Below are 14,769 nucleotides of genomic sequence, written 5' to 3'. Positions count from 1 at the left end.
CCTTTTGGCTGTGTGGCATGAACCAGGAAGACAGCCCAGCGGGCTTTCGTTGGTCGAGGCTCCAAGGCGTCCGTTCGGAGTGCCTGACACCGAAGCGAGCAACCGAAAGGCAGAGAGCCATAAAAGCATGACGCATGGTCCTGTTTTTTTACAGGGAAAATCTTTGAGGCAAATAATTAAATGTGAGTAAACATGTAAATAATGAATATTGTTCATTCGATTTTTATTCGAAGCCTGCAATTGATCACACCATCCGAACAATGGAGGTGTTGATTTACAGAAAATTCACGTGTGCTTACGAAATACCGCGAAATAACCTTTCCACTGATGAGATGATAAGATTAACCGTAGACTTCGTATGAAATTGAACAGATGTCATTCGTCCCGTTTGCACTTATTTAATAGTTTGCACATAAAAATTCCCCTTTCTTTACTTTGGAACAAGACTATCTTTCACATTGTTTTTTCAAATACATATCTTTCACGTTGTTTTTGTCCAAACATAAAATAATATAAAAAATAATATTTAGAGAGCGATTTGTTAGTTTGCACATCAGACCCTTCACTCCTATGACACACCATCACATTTTCTGTCAACTGTTTGATTTTTATACGATGAATACAACCATGTCTACGTAAGGCACTGACGCACACAAGAAAATCTAAATTTTAGATTATCATCAGGTTTATTCCAACATGACGCATCAGTTGACCCTTCCAGGGTCAAAGAGAGCAAAATCCATCGTTATCGATGCCTAGCCTCAATCCTACTTCTTCACAAATTTTTGCTGCCTCGGAGGGGCTTAATGCAAAAAACAAGGCATCTATCAACCATAGCGTTCTTCAAGTCTCGAACCTTCCGCTCGTAAATCACGAGAGAAAAGTCGTCACTCGACACGCAACTTCGCAAAAAGCAGCCTCAACTTGTTCATTTTTGCTCCCTGCGTCGGCGAGCAAACGCGGCCCCTCCTCCCCCACAAACCGCGAGCGGCGGCGAGGGGAGGACGAAGAAGCGGCCGCGCAGGAATGGCGGCGATGCAGAGCTGGCGCAAGGCCTACGGCGCCATCAAGGACACCACCACCGTGAGCCTCGCGAACCTCAACTCCGACTTCAAGGTCCCGATCCAGTATTTCCTCCCTCCGTTTTTCACGGTTTTTTTTTTCCGACCTAAGTTTGGTCAAGTTCATCCAAACCCTAGTGTTTTGATCGGCTTAAGCGCGTTGTGCTGTGTCTGGGTTCTCGGATCTGTGGGTTTTGATTGGTGCCTGCTCACTATTGTAGGATCTGGATGTGGCGATCGTGAAGGCGACTAACCACGTGGAGTGCCCGCCCAAGGAGCGCCACCTGCGGAGTGCGTTGATTCATTCTTATACCCTGTATTTCCGCGTACTAAAGTTTCTGCCTAATTTAGTGTTTATGAGGTTAGGAGTAGATCGTGCCACTAAGTGGGAGGGTGTGGAGGCGGGATGGTATGAGGCGTGTGTGCTTTTTGCTTGAGTTCGGTATTTGATGGGGGTAATTGGTGTGGTGGTGCTGCAGAGATTGCCGCGGCGACATCCATCTCTAGGCCCCGGGCAGATGTCGCCTATTGCATCCACGCCCTTGCCCGCCGTCTTGCCAAGACTCGCAACTGGATTGTAAGTTCTATGCTCACTTGAAATTTTTTGTTGTTTGTGTTGTCTCTATAATTTTTGTTGTTTTGGAATAAGATTTTGGATGGCATTCTCTGATGAGATGCAGAACCTCTGTTGAGTTGTGTGTTTTCAAGTTGCATTTTTTGTGGTCATTGAAATGAGTAAGCATGAATAACATTATATCATACTGTTTGCCACTTTTTAATCTTCTGGCTGATGGAAACTTGTTGTTCGAGTTAAGTTAATCTTCTTAATGGTTTGCATATGAAAATCTTACATGAAGCATAACCTACAGTGGTTCTTGTAACTTCTCATCAATTGTTTACTGGAGTCTAGCAGAAATTGCAATGCATATTTTCTGTTGAACATATATGGCTTCAATGTAGCGTAGGCTGGTTGTTGTAGTTTCCAGCAAAGATATTAACTGGAGATTTGAAGGAACTTCTAATAGCTGCATTCTGTTATGACTGTGTGTCGATCCTTTTGGACCTTGCTTACCAATTGTTTGTTCTTATCGTTTGGAAGTGCTTGGTTGTCCTTCTGTGGTAACTGGTATTTCCATTCTAGGTTCATTTTTAGTGCATCATCTTTCCAAGGAATTTTGGATGTAAACATGTGAATGTATGTACTGTAGGGTATAAACTTTGGTATTATAGAGCTAACCATTTGGTTCTACAAGTCCATTATTCAATTTGATAATGCTGTATTGTAATAGCCATATGTGTATGTTCAATGACTGTATGAGTCTTCCTGAATGAGTAGCAAAGCTAAATGTTATAGGTAAGAAAATCCCAAAACTCTTTTTATATGCTGGCAGTTAATTCTTTACATCTTTTTTTGTGGCATATAGGTTGCATTGAAAACACTTGTAGTGATCCATAGACTTCTTCGTGAGGGTGATCCTACATTTCGAGAAGAGCTTCTTAATTTTACACAAAGAGGACGGATTCTGCAACTTTCAAACTTTAAGGATGACTCCAGCCCAATTGGTTGGTATTTCTTCTTATAATAGGAAATTGCCCTTATTCTTCTTATTACCTCCTGATTTCCCTATTTTCTGATACGGAGTGTTGTGCAGCTTGGGATTGTTCTGCTTGGGTTCGCACATATGGTTTGTTTTTGGAGGAAAGATTGGAATGCTTGAGAGTTCTGAAGTATGATGTTGAAGCTGAGCGTTTGTCTAAACAAGGTCAAGGCCCTGAAAAGGTTTGAAATGTTGCATCTCAATTTGGTGCTGCAAGCTTGCAACTGATTAGTTTCGAGGATTCAACTATGTTGACTTTCAGTACCAGTTTTAGTGCACTAACTAATTCTTCAACTGATTTAATTTTTCCATCAGGGACACAGTAGAACTAGAGAATTGGATTCACAGGATCTGTTAGAGCAACTGCCAGCTTTGCAGCAGTTATTGTACCGACTTGTTGGATGTCGGGTGATTATCTCTTTAACTTTTGAGCTATCAAGTCGACAAGCACCTCCCGTATCTTTTCTTCTTGTAACATAGCATGGCTTTTGCTTTTGTTATCGCAGCCTGAAGGAGCTGCAAATAACAACTACTTGGTGCAATATGCTCTAGCTTTGGTAAGCTCTGTTGTTTGGTTTGATTTGTTTGTGTTCTAGTGCGTCCCACCTGCTCTTTTTGGCTTGAAAGCAATATTTGTTTTCCCTTTTTACTCAGAAGGCTAATTTTATAAACTCATACTTCAGCCTCAGCTCTTCAACCTATCCAAGTGATATTGGTGAAAAACTAAAATGTAACAATTCTTGTTGTTTGTAGTTTGCCTCTATGCTTCGATGTCCTACTAGATACTCTCCAGACACCATCGCAGAATATTGATTCTTCCTTTTGTGTCTGCATGATGCTTATCCTGGACTTTAAGAAATATTTCCTTTAATGATCTATATTTGGTCACTGCTGAGAAATATTTCCTTCCATGCTCCATGTTTGTCTGCTTCTAAAGTAATCCATGGAACTCTGCGTTATATTATCATTCATGTCTGTGTCCTCGTATCTTCTGTCCTGAAGGTTATCATCAATTTGCCAAATAAACAAATAAGAAATAGAATGTGTCCTCATATCTTCTGTCCTACTTGACTACCGTGCCTTAATAGTTTATTTGACTTCTGATTGTGATTCTATTGCACAGGTTTTAAAAGAAAGCTTCAAAATATATTGTGCGATAAATGATGGAATTATCAACCTTGTTGATAAGGTAAAGGGTGGTTTTCAAGTGAAAATATCTTCTCGTGCGTTGCTGACAATGTGTACTTATGTTAGTTTTCGGTTGTCTAGTTTTTTGAGATGCCAAGGCATGAAGCACTTAAAGCTCTTGAAATTTACAGAAGGGCTGGCCAACAGGTAACTCCAGAGTCAGAAGATGATAATCAAAGTATATCTAGATTCTGGAAAGATCAAAACTTTATGTTTTGTTTGTCCTTCATCTTAGCTGGTTTGGTTATTTGACACATTTCAGGCTGGGAATCTATCAGACTTCTACGAGAATTGCCGGGGTTTAGAACTCGCAAGGAATTTTCAGTTTCCCACTCTGAGGGAGGTGAGGATTTGTACTGGCTGTCTAATCTTACACTATTTAAACTGGATTTTTCCCTGTAACATCTTATGTAAGAAATTTTCCTCAGCCACCACAAACATTTCTTGCAACTATGGAGGAGTATGTGAGGGAGGCTCCACGTATGGTTCCAGTTCGAGAACCCCTGGTTAGTACGTGGGTGATACCATTAATCTATTGGTTATTCAATTCGGAAATTACATAGCTATTGTTATGTTTCTGTTTTTCAGTGTCAAGACTGCTTTAGCGAAGCTATGTAGCATTATGATTTCAGCATGCTATCCCTGTAGCTTAAACCTCATAATGTCTTCACCAGAGATAGCAGTTTTCATTTTTGAGACACGCCGCTAGTGTGGTAAATGGCAGAAATTACATTTATCTGTCCTTTCAACTATCATTTTAGACACCAACTAATTTATTACATTGAGTAATGCTTCAAATGCTGAACTTTAATTTCACACTCATCCTTGTATCGACCAGCTTGAGATTCTGTGGTTTTCCCCTATTTGGTATTCTTCTGATCACTGGAAATAAGGTCAATTCATCAATTTCGAATCCCTTTTTTTATCAGGAACTTCCTGAGAGGCTTCTCCTTACATACAAACCAGATGAATCAGAGGAAATTCCTGAGCCTGCTCCTATTGAAGAGGAAAAGCCACCAGTTGAAGAACCTATTCCGGTACCACCTGTTACCAAAGTGGTTTCACCTCCTCCCGAGACCAAGGTTGCAGATACTGGTGATTTACTGGTGGGTAAAAGAATGCTTTAATATCCGTGATCTAAATCTTACGTGCTTATTTCCACAATCTAAAGTCTCATTTGCTCGATAGGGCTTAAATGATCCAAACCCTGGTGTATCAGCAATAGAGGAAAACAATGCTCTTGCCTTGGCTATTGTCCCAACAGGTAATCTGTTATCACTGAATTCCTAGTGATTGTTAAGGATCTGTAAGGAATCTTCCGTTAACTGATTGAATCATTTTACATCTTTGTTAGATGCTGGTGCTTCAACAATTGGTGGCACTGCATTTCAAGATAAGGGATTTGATCCTACAGGATGGGAACTTGCCCTTGTTACCACTTCAAGCAACAAAACATCTGCTGCGAGCAGTCAATTGGTTGGTTTCTTTAAACCTCATCAGTTTTTTTTCTGAGGTTTTTATGTTTTTGTTGCAAATCATGACGCACTATGAGGTCAGAATGTAGTGTTGCTTCTGCTTTATTAATGCATCACCCACGTCATAAGCACTATTTAGTGTGACATTCCATATCGTCCTTTTACTGAATTAAGTGAATCCATACATTTTGGTCAGAACTTTGCCGCAACATTTCTGTAGACATTGTTTCAGAGGATGACAACTTATGTCCTGTTTAGTCTTATCATGCACTGGTGTAAATGTGCTAGGTTGTGCAGTGTCCCAAAACCACATATTGCTTAATGTAATCATAATATTTGCCGAGCCTCAGGCATGAGCTTGCATAGGTCTAAGTAATCACACATATGACCATTATAGGGCATTTTTAGTTTTTCTTTTTCCCCCCGGGTCAGTGTTATGGATTCTTAGCTGATGGTTCTGCGTTATAGCGGTTGGAAAGATGAACATGCATGGGTCCTACTTTGCCCTTCTCTCCACCCATAATTTAGGTACCTGGGTATGTGTAGCTGTTGTCAATCGGGATACTCTTTCAAGTGCATGGTCACGTAAATGATATTATTGTATGCGCTATGTATGGCTAACCATGTGTACCTTGAGCAGTTGAGTCAAAATAAGAGGCCAATTGATGGCTATGCTAGAATGTGATGTAGTAACCAGTTCTCAGTTCAGTTGGCTAAGCATTGAATATTACCAACAGTATTTCATACAATTTGCGGCAATGCCAGCTGCCTTCGATTAAAATAAACTTCTGAGGCCCTTTTTACAGGGTGGTGGATTCGACAAGCTCATCTTGGACAGCCTTTATGATGATGGAGACTTCAGGCAGAGACAACAACAGCAATTATATGGTTCAGCAGCTCCTAACCCATTCATGACAAATGATCCTTTCACTATGTCGAACCAAGTCGCTCCCCCACCCTCGGTTCAAATGGCTGCCATGTCTCAGCAGCATCCGCAGATACCAACGATGATGCAACCGAATCCGTTCGGACCACCAATGCAGCCACAGATGGGCATGGACCCTGCAACGAATCCCTTTCTGGAAACTGGCTTTGGGCCGTTCCCAGTGGCAAACAGGCATCAGCAACCCAACCCATTCGGTGGTGCCCAACTTCTGTAGGCTACGTAGCAAAGGAGCAAATTTGTGTCCCGGCAAATGCGATTTTGTGTGATTATATCATGCATTGTGCCTGGCCATTCGTGTATGTGGCGCGTGTATTGTGTATTGGTTTCACCAAACGGGGCTGCCCAGTGACCCTTGTAAAGAAATTAGTGACTTGTGTAACGCTAAATATATGTCAATAAGCAGTAGGACATTGTTATAACAAAACAAAAGGGTGGTGTAATGTAGAACAGTCCTCTATATTTATTTCGTTGCTGTTTGATTGCCAGTCTCTTACATGCCGTGTGATTGATGATCATGTGCTCTGTTGAATATTTCTTTCTAGTGCCACCTGCCCTCCAAGCCTCAAATTGGAGTATGTTATTGTATCTCTGACCTGAGGCCTATGGTACTTGTGAGTTCAGGATACTTTACATTGTCTACAGCTTCTTTATCTGATTGCCTGATGAAGCACTATGTACAATGATTTACCTTTTTTTTTTATCTGGTTGAATGTTCTCCTTCACTGGCTGGTAAGAACATTTCTACTGAAATTGACTTCTGCGCCAATTATGCACCAGGATTATTGTACGGTTGCCATTTCTTTTAGGGCGCATTTGGATTGGAGGATTTTCATATGATTTTTGTAGGATTCATTTCCTAAGGATTTTTTTCCTACGAGTACTCTTTGGAACATAGGAATGGAAAGAAAATAATCCTATGGAATCCTTTTCTATGTCCCAGTTTCATAGAAAAACAAGAATGTGGTTAGATGTCTTGGAAAGAATCCTGGTAGGAAATGATTGTGTGCTCCGTGCTCGTGTGTCACTTGCTCCACTCTCATTGCTCGTAGCGGTCAAACTTCATAATGACTTCTGGCATTACGTGCTCATCCGGAAGGAAACCAATAGAAAATTACTATTTTGTTCAAATCAAAGTGTTTTGCAAGTTTTAGATTCGCTATAGTGCTGTCAAAAGGTTTCTCTTCTCTATTCCTATATTTTTAATTTCTATAAGATTCAGGAAACGTGACACTTCAAATCATATGTTTTTTTTATTCTTACATTTTTCCGTTCCAAATTACCTTTTCTCTTTCCCCTTGTTAGAGCTGATCGACGTTGCATCGCAAATAGCGATATCTCACCAATGTCCTGAACAGGATTGTTGTCTCTTGACTCAGAGAAAAGTAGCAAACACGATAATCTCAATCAGACAATCAGTGGCCCGGCTGGCTTTTCGCCTCGTGAAAGGCTCTCAGATCCTGGCTATAATAGCTAGCCCTCACCTATGTAATTGCCATTGGCATAGCCTCGTAGGGTTCATTGTAATCTCAACAAGTGAGACCTCTGCAACAAAAGGCAAATCTGGAAAATGATTCAAACATGGATCCACAAGCAAATTTCTCGATCACTAGAAAGAAAAAAAAAAAGCAAAATTCTTGAGTTACAATTGTGATACAAAAGTGATTTTCTTGTCATGTCGTAGAGAATTGGTAAGAAAAAAAAGAGAGAACTTGAGTATCAATATCTTGTTAAGATGCCTCAAGTGGCCCTGTTTGAGTTGGGACAAATAACAAATGATATAAGAGTTATGTGTTTGCATCGTAAACCAATGGTTGCCTGTGTATTATCAGCATATTCAAGCACCTTTTGCTTTGAAAGTACTGTCAATGTCAGCACACAGGAAATAGGCACTCATCAAAATGCTGCTAAAATTGTGTCAACCAAATGCACACTGACGCCCTTTCGCTCAAAGAGTGAGAGAAGCACTGTGGATACGGTTTTCTGCGTACGCGCCTTTTAATTTCTGATTGCAACAGACTGCATTTCTTACGAAGACGAAAATTTGCAATTTGTCAGTGCGGTATCATGCAACAGGACGAAATAATCGATCAGTGGGGATCCACCAGGGTATCCCAGGGTATCAAACTAACCCAATTATTTAACTCCACGTCAGGCAACACAAACGCAATATCCCCTGTCCTATGGATCACCAAGCTCGTCCACTACATTTCCACCACGTCTCTGAAGGTCATGTTCTGACTACTCCTTCACATGTGCTGCAGCAAAAATCAACAGAAGCATTTCGTCTTTCATGAGATTTTAGAAGTGTTTTATTTTTAAGTGTTGTAGCTACTCAGCTATGTTTTATCTTTAAAAAACCTTCAATGGAAAAGCTTCAGTCATATAGAACGCCTCAATGGAAAAGCTCTTCGTTGCCAAATACAATGTGGTTTATGATCCAGAAACTTCACACATAGGCTTTGGGGTGGAAGAACTAGAACACGTGTCGTCTCTTAGAGGCGACTCGGGGTGACCTAACTACTTCGCCAGAGGCCCCTCTCCATGGCCCTGCACGGCCTTCGTCACAACCGTCAACTGGCAGAGGCCGCAATGGTGTCGAGCGGTGCCATGCGCCCTCTTCTCTCCTTTCCTCTCATTCCTTCTCTTCTCTGTTTAATAACCTGCTCCTGTCAGTCATTCTTGCCCCTCTTGCTGCCGTTTGGTAGCCACCGGCACCAAAGGGCTGTAGATCCAGGGTGGGCCGGCCCGATCTGGCCACCTATGGCCGAGTCCGGTAGTGGCATGTCATTGTCTTGGCGGGGCAACCTGGTAGATGCTAACGGGAGTCTCCTCGAGATATCGCAGATGGCCTTGCTATACGCGTTGTCTTGCGGCGTGGGGCTCGTGGCCTTCTTTGCCAAGGCCATGACGGTGCGGCGGATGAGCTTGTGGGTCGGCATTTGCGCTCCCTAGAACCACCATGTGCCGGCATCCACACCGCGTTTCTAGGTCATTGATGTCGTGCCGGGCAGCGCACTGTAGTGGCTCTCACTCCTCCCCGCGCTGGTGGCCCACCGTTTGCTCTGCATGACAGACTTCGGCATGTTAGCCTCAATGCTCCACCGCAATCTCGCGGGTGGTAGCCCTTGCAACTGCTCCTCTTAGGTGCTCCACAGGATTGCGGCTGTTGGTTCTCCCTTTCTCATGGTGTCTGTCTCTGGGCCTCCCACCGCTGCTTGTGCTCCTCCCCTTGCTGAATCTGTCTCTTTTCCTATAGATCTGGTCCGCGGGGAGCTCGACGGGTGATGGCTCCGGGACAACGCTTGTAGGTGGGGATTATGATCGCTTTCTCGGTGTGTGGGATGTGAGGCTTCGGGCGCCCTGCTTGATTTTCTACCAACGATGACGGTGATGCCTTCGGGCGCCACTCCCCTCCCTAGAGGTGTCATCGAGAATCTCTCCTGCCCTCCCACACAATCACACAAGGGTTTGGACTCTCCGGGTAAAAACCCTGCTCTGGGCATCTGGAGTGACGATGGTGACATCTTTGGATGTCGTGCCCTTCTTGGAGGCTTTGCTTTGTAGGTCCTTTCCTTGGTTTGGAGCGGCTATCGGCTTTGGTGCGGACCATGGTGTTTCTTGATGATGGTTTTTCGACGCCTTTGGAGGCTTGTCATATGATCCATCGTCTTCTTCTGTAGGTTTACTCTTACGTCCTCAATTTTTGGCGAATCTTCATTCTAGATTGGCGCTTCTCAACTACGATTTGGTCCAATACGCGCTCCTCCGAAGCGACACATTGCCTACTTGTGTGACTGAAAAGGATCTGATGTTGCCTAGAGGAGGAGGGGTGAATAGATGAAACCTAAAATTTTTACAAACTAACCACAACAGATCAGCAAAATACGGACTCTCCGTAGATTTTTTCGGAACTTCCGCAAACATACGGAGGTTCCGCAAAAATCTGTGGATACTCCTGATATTTCTGTGAGAACTCAAATTGATGCCTATGCAACAATAACGTTGTCGGTGACATGGGAACTAGGGGTCCCCAAGTCCTGAGGTCAGGACAGCAGATGCCACATGGCGCCTTCCCTCGGGGACTATCTCCCCGAGGCCCGAGAAGACCCAATGGGCGCTCGGGGCCATGAATAGTAGTCTCCGAGTACCCGAGTTCCCCGAGGACCCGAGAAGGCAGTTTCGGGAGAGGGTACTCGGGGCCATGAACAGTGGTCCCCGAGTACCCGAGTTCCCCGAGGACCCGAGAAGACACAGTTCCGGGAGAGGGCGCTCGGGGCCATTAACAGTGCTCCCCGAGTACCCGTAGTTCCCCGAGGACCCGAGAAGGGACGTATCCGGGAGAGGGCGCTCGGGGTTATGAACAGTAGTCTCCGAGCATCCAGAGTTCCCTGAGAACCTAAGAAGCCCCTTGCCGGTGGACCCCACAAGGGCTCAGCGGTGAGGTGTCAGTTGGTGAGAGGCCCGATGCTGCATTCAAGATGGAGCATGGCCTGTCACTTCCAACCACTCCCCCCACGCCTGTTGTCAGTCCTTGCCACCGCCTGGTAGGGAGGCGTGGAGACATCCTGTGCGGCTTGGAGATATCGTCGCTGGGCTCGAGGCATATCGCCTGCCGCCCTGCTATGTCAGACCTGCTTTGACCGGACGGGCACGCGGGGTTGCTCGGCGGCTATCTGGTGGGCCCCCCTGCTGCACCCGTTAAAAGGTGGCATAATGGGCGACAGGACCGACCGAGGGCGCATTTTCAACCCCCGTAACATCAAACTGCAGCCCCATGATAGTTGCTTTCCATTTATGGCTCATGGGGACTCGTGCCCTCCTTTCTGGGCACGCCAAGCCTCCCCCGACAGGATAAAAGGGAGGGGGGGGGGGTGCACCCCGGAGAAAGACGGGTTCAGATAAGCAACAAGCCAAAGCAGACAAGTTTTAGAAGCTGAACAAGTCCGGGCGAGTTGAAGCACAAGCTTTGACGGATCGAAGAAGAAGAAGCTCTAGACTTAGACAAAAAACCTTGTAACATGAGAGATCCAGAGAAAGGCATTCCCAGAACATTAATAGCATACACACAGGAGTAGGGTATTACGCTCCGTGCGGCCCGAACCTGTCTAAAACCCCTCGAGCATTTACTCCCACTAGCAACCGATCATCAGTCCGGCCTACATCTCACATACTCGCATTAAATCCACGTACGAGATAGATTCAGAATTATCCCCCCGACCGAATCTCAAAGGGGGCCCCTCAGGATCCTCGCTTAAGGAGTTCATCCTCCGACAAACGTGGATCAAATCTACGGATTACCAAACACCAGAGGATGTGTTCTAACCTATTTCTCCAAGTTTAGCACAGGAACAAATCGCATCGGTCGCGGGTCTTGCCTTCCTTCTGCCGTGCCCAGGTAAAGCTTATTCTTGCTTCTTTTGTACTTGCTGGCTGGTGAAAGACATCCTCAAATAGGGAAAGCGCTGCTGCATATGAATAATGGCCGGCAATAGCCACCATTAATCAATGGGTATTGCGCCACAGGGCCATTTGGCCCATGCGTAGATGTTATAAAATCCAGGTACAACTGCTGGTATTGTTTTGCCGGACGGGGAGCAGTCTGTGCATGCAGGGCAGTATGCCATCCTCTTTGTCGAGGAGTTTACTACTACATTGCCTCCTTGCCAAGAGACCATGTCGTATTCATGAATGAACAAACTTGATTATCTTCACGCAGGCTACACATAATAGCAGGCTTGTCCTTGTCATGCTTTCTCTTCTCTAGAGGGTAACTTATATATGCGTTTGCATAGCGTAGGGTTGTTGAGGTGGTAGATCTTAACCCATAGTATAGCAAGGCTATAGGAAGATAAATATGTGCTCTGCCAGAACATTGTAGTTATATATATATATATATATATATATATATATATATACATATATTATTTCTTATTACTCCCTCTCCCTTTTTATGGTTGTACAATAATACTAAATTTTTGCCCCTTTAAAGGTAAGGTACTACTCCTGACCTTGCTGATGCCTGACAATTACCGCGGCTGTTATCCGGTTTACCCAACATTTGGCAGGAATAGAGGTGCAGGAAGGAGGGGGTACTTCCGTGATAACCAAGAGTACAACAATAGTTCTCAAGGAAGAATAATAGGGGATTTTCCATCTGAAGACCCCCCCCTATCAGAGGACATGGTCGAGGGCACGACCAAGGACGTGGCCGACCACGTTGGAGAGGATCCTTTCAAGGTCGTGGGAGGGGGTTTCACTGGTCAGAGCCCCGCATTGAAGAACCTCGCATTCGTGATAGACAAGATTATACTCCTGGCTTTCCAGGAGCTCTAGAGAACTCTCGAGCACCATCTCATTCAGTTCAAGAACCTGTTCAACAACGTGCCGCTGGTTGGGACGTAGGTAGCATGGGTAGGACTAAAGGTACATCGAAGAACCCTCAATAGGGAGGTGACTCTTCGAATGGTGAGAAGGTCAAATCCAGCTCCTCCTCCAAGCAGGTACAAGCATAGCAAATTTTCTATTTCTTTACATTCTTTCAAAATACCTAATACTTCCTCTTTTTGCAGAAACCTTCTCGGGACTCGTCCAAAGTTCTTGCCCGTATCAACATGACCGATATAGAAATCGATGAGAGGGCGGGCAAAGATGGTGCTATGGGAAGAAAAAGATGAGATCTATAATGAATATGTTTCAGACATAGACGCCGACGAAATTCCTGTGGATAATAACACAGACCAATACATTAATTCTATAGCTGAACTAATGTGTCTTGAAAGAACCAAGAGTCTCAAGGTCACAGCTCATCCCATCAATAGGTGCGAGGTTCCTACACCTCCTCGCGAGTTAACCAAAAAAGTTTTTCGCTATGAAGGGAAGCAGGATGGGTTAGGAGAACCCGTAATCAAGGAGAGAAACACCAAATTCATCATTTTGGAGCCTGTTCTAAATGAAGCTTCACCTGTCAACATAACCTCATTGGCGCAAGAATTCTTGAGGTCTCTCGCAAAGCGGTGGTGGAACAATTCTGTGCTTCGTCTTCATATTGAGGTTCCTTATTGCTCAAAACAGCTAGTTTGGGCCCGAATGATGCTTATGTCTGAAGATGACAAGCCGAAGCTGTTGAAAGCTGACATTTTCCAGGGTGTCTTGGCCTCTCCATACCGTGTTCCAATAAATCCTTCACTGCTTGCAGCTTTCCTCTCGTTCTGGAACGTGCAAGGCCACACTCTAATCACGGCTCAAGGGGAGATGGGCTACCCTCTCCTAGCTATGTATGACTCCATGGGGCTACCAATTTCTGGACATGTTTATGAGGAGTTTATCCCACAATTTTCTATTGTTTCGGGAGTTGTCAAAACTCTTCACTCATTTATGTTAATTAGTGGTTGTCGCGTGCTGAAGACAAAGACTCTGTCACTGTACAAGAGTGGGTGGATCACTTCTTGGGTAAGACGTTGCATGCCTCTATTCTTTCATAGCACTGAATCTACAGCTATTTCATCTCTATAATTTCTTTTATCTCACGTGTTCTTTCAATCTCCTAATTCTCTTTGCAGGTGAGGACCTCGGCCCTACAGCTCAAGCAGGAGCAAACATGCCATGTGATTTCTATGCTAACCCTTCTGATCCTCTGCTCACAAAGCTACAATTTCGTGTTGTTGAATTGCAAGGGTGGTGCTCAGCGCGGTTTCCAAACCATGAATTCTTTTATCGCCAGAAGTACTCTCCCGAAGTGCACCGAGCTGCTTTCCTCACGACTTGGTTTTGTACATACTGCATTCCCATTGACATGGGAATGTATATCCGCCCAGAGGTTTTCTCTGCCGTAGCTAAACTTTCCCAGGGCATTCACCTCGCCATCGGCACAGCGAGCATGATGCACTTATATCGAAGCATCGGCAACATCTGTGAAAACATCATTGCAAGTTTTCAATCAACTAGTGAATGCTGCTTGCCATTACCAGCTCATTTCATCATGGGCTGGTACTATTCATATTGGAATGTCATGCCTCTACAATCGGTTGTGAATCCTCAACTTACTCACTTTCCACCCTTCATCACTGATTCCTGGAGAATCACATACATAGAAATTTGCTTGTATGCGGCACACAGATTGTTTCTAGAGTTAACAGAGGATAAGAGGTCTCTTGTTTCACCGTCATTCTTCAGTAAATCATCCATACGCTTCCCTAAGTCCGACACAGAAGTTCCCCTATATGATAAGTCCGACACAGAGGTTTCCCTATATGATACACGGGAGTTCATAGGCGGCGACCGAAGCTTCATCCGTATCACAGCAATCGACATGCTGACTAGCGCAAGTGTAGGCGCTATCACCCACATCAGATGCCAATTCCATTACAATCTAGTTTATTGCCCACATCGCTTTGCCCGGATGCACGGGTGCGATCAAGAGGTTCCTGACTTCCTAATGGAGGGGCGGAACGGGACATTCCTCCTGCAATTTTTGACCTATTTGAAAGGAACTCGTGATGAGA

General features: G+C 44.4%; 1 protein-coding gene across 1 annotated transcript; it reads left to right on the top strand.

The window, feature by feature from the left end:
* Nucleotides 1-866: 866 nt before the first annotated feature.
* Nucleotides 867-6,761, top strand: LOC133884780 (putative clathrin assembly protein At2g01600). Its single transcript, XM_062324331.1, has 15 exons — nt 867-1,116; nt 1,283-1,352; nt 1,541-1,638; nt 2,486-2,624; nt 2,714-2,841; nt 2,975-3,067; nt 3,166-3,216; nt 3,783-3,848; nt 3,929-3,994; nt 4,110-4,190; nt 4,276-4,353; nt 4,777-4,953; nt 5,036-5,111; nt 5,202-5,323; nt 6,129-6,761. The coding sequence occupies exons 1-15, from the start codon at nt 1,027-1,029 to the stop codon at nt 6,480-6,482; spliced, it is 1,689 nt and encodes a 562-aa protein (XP_062180315.1). The 5' UTR covers nt 867-1,026; the 3' UTR covers nt 6,483-6,761.
* Nucleotides 6,762-14,769: the final 8,008 nt, after the last annotated feature.

Source organism: Phragmites australis, chromosome 11 (assembly GCF_958298935.1).
Source record: "Phragmites australis chromosome 11, lpPhrAust1.1, whole genome shotgun sequence".
Taxonomy (NCBI): Eukaryota; Viridiplantae; Streptophyta; class Magnoliopsida; order Poales; family Poaceae; genus Phragmites; species Phragmites australis.
The sequence above is the reverse complement of the archived record's forward strand: the minus strand, read 5'-3'. Positions and strand labels throughout refer to the sequence as shown.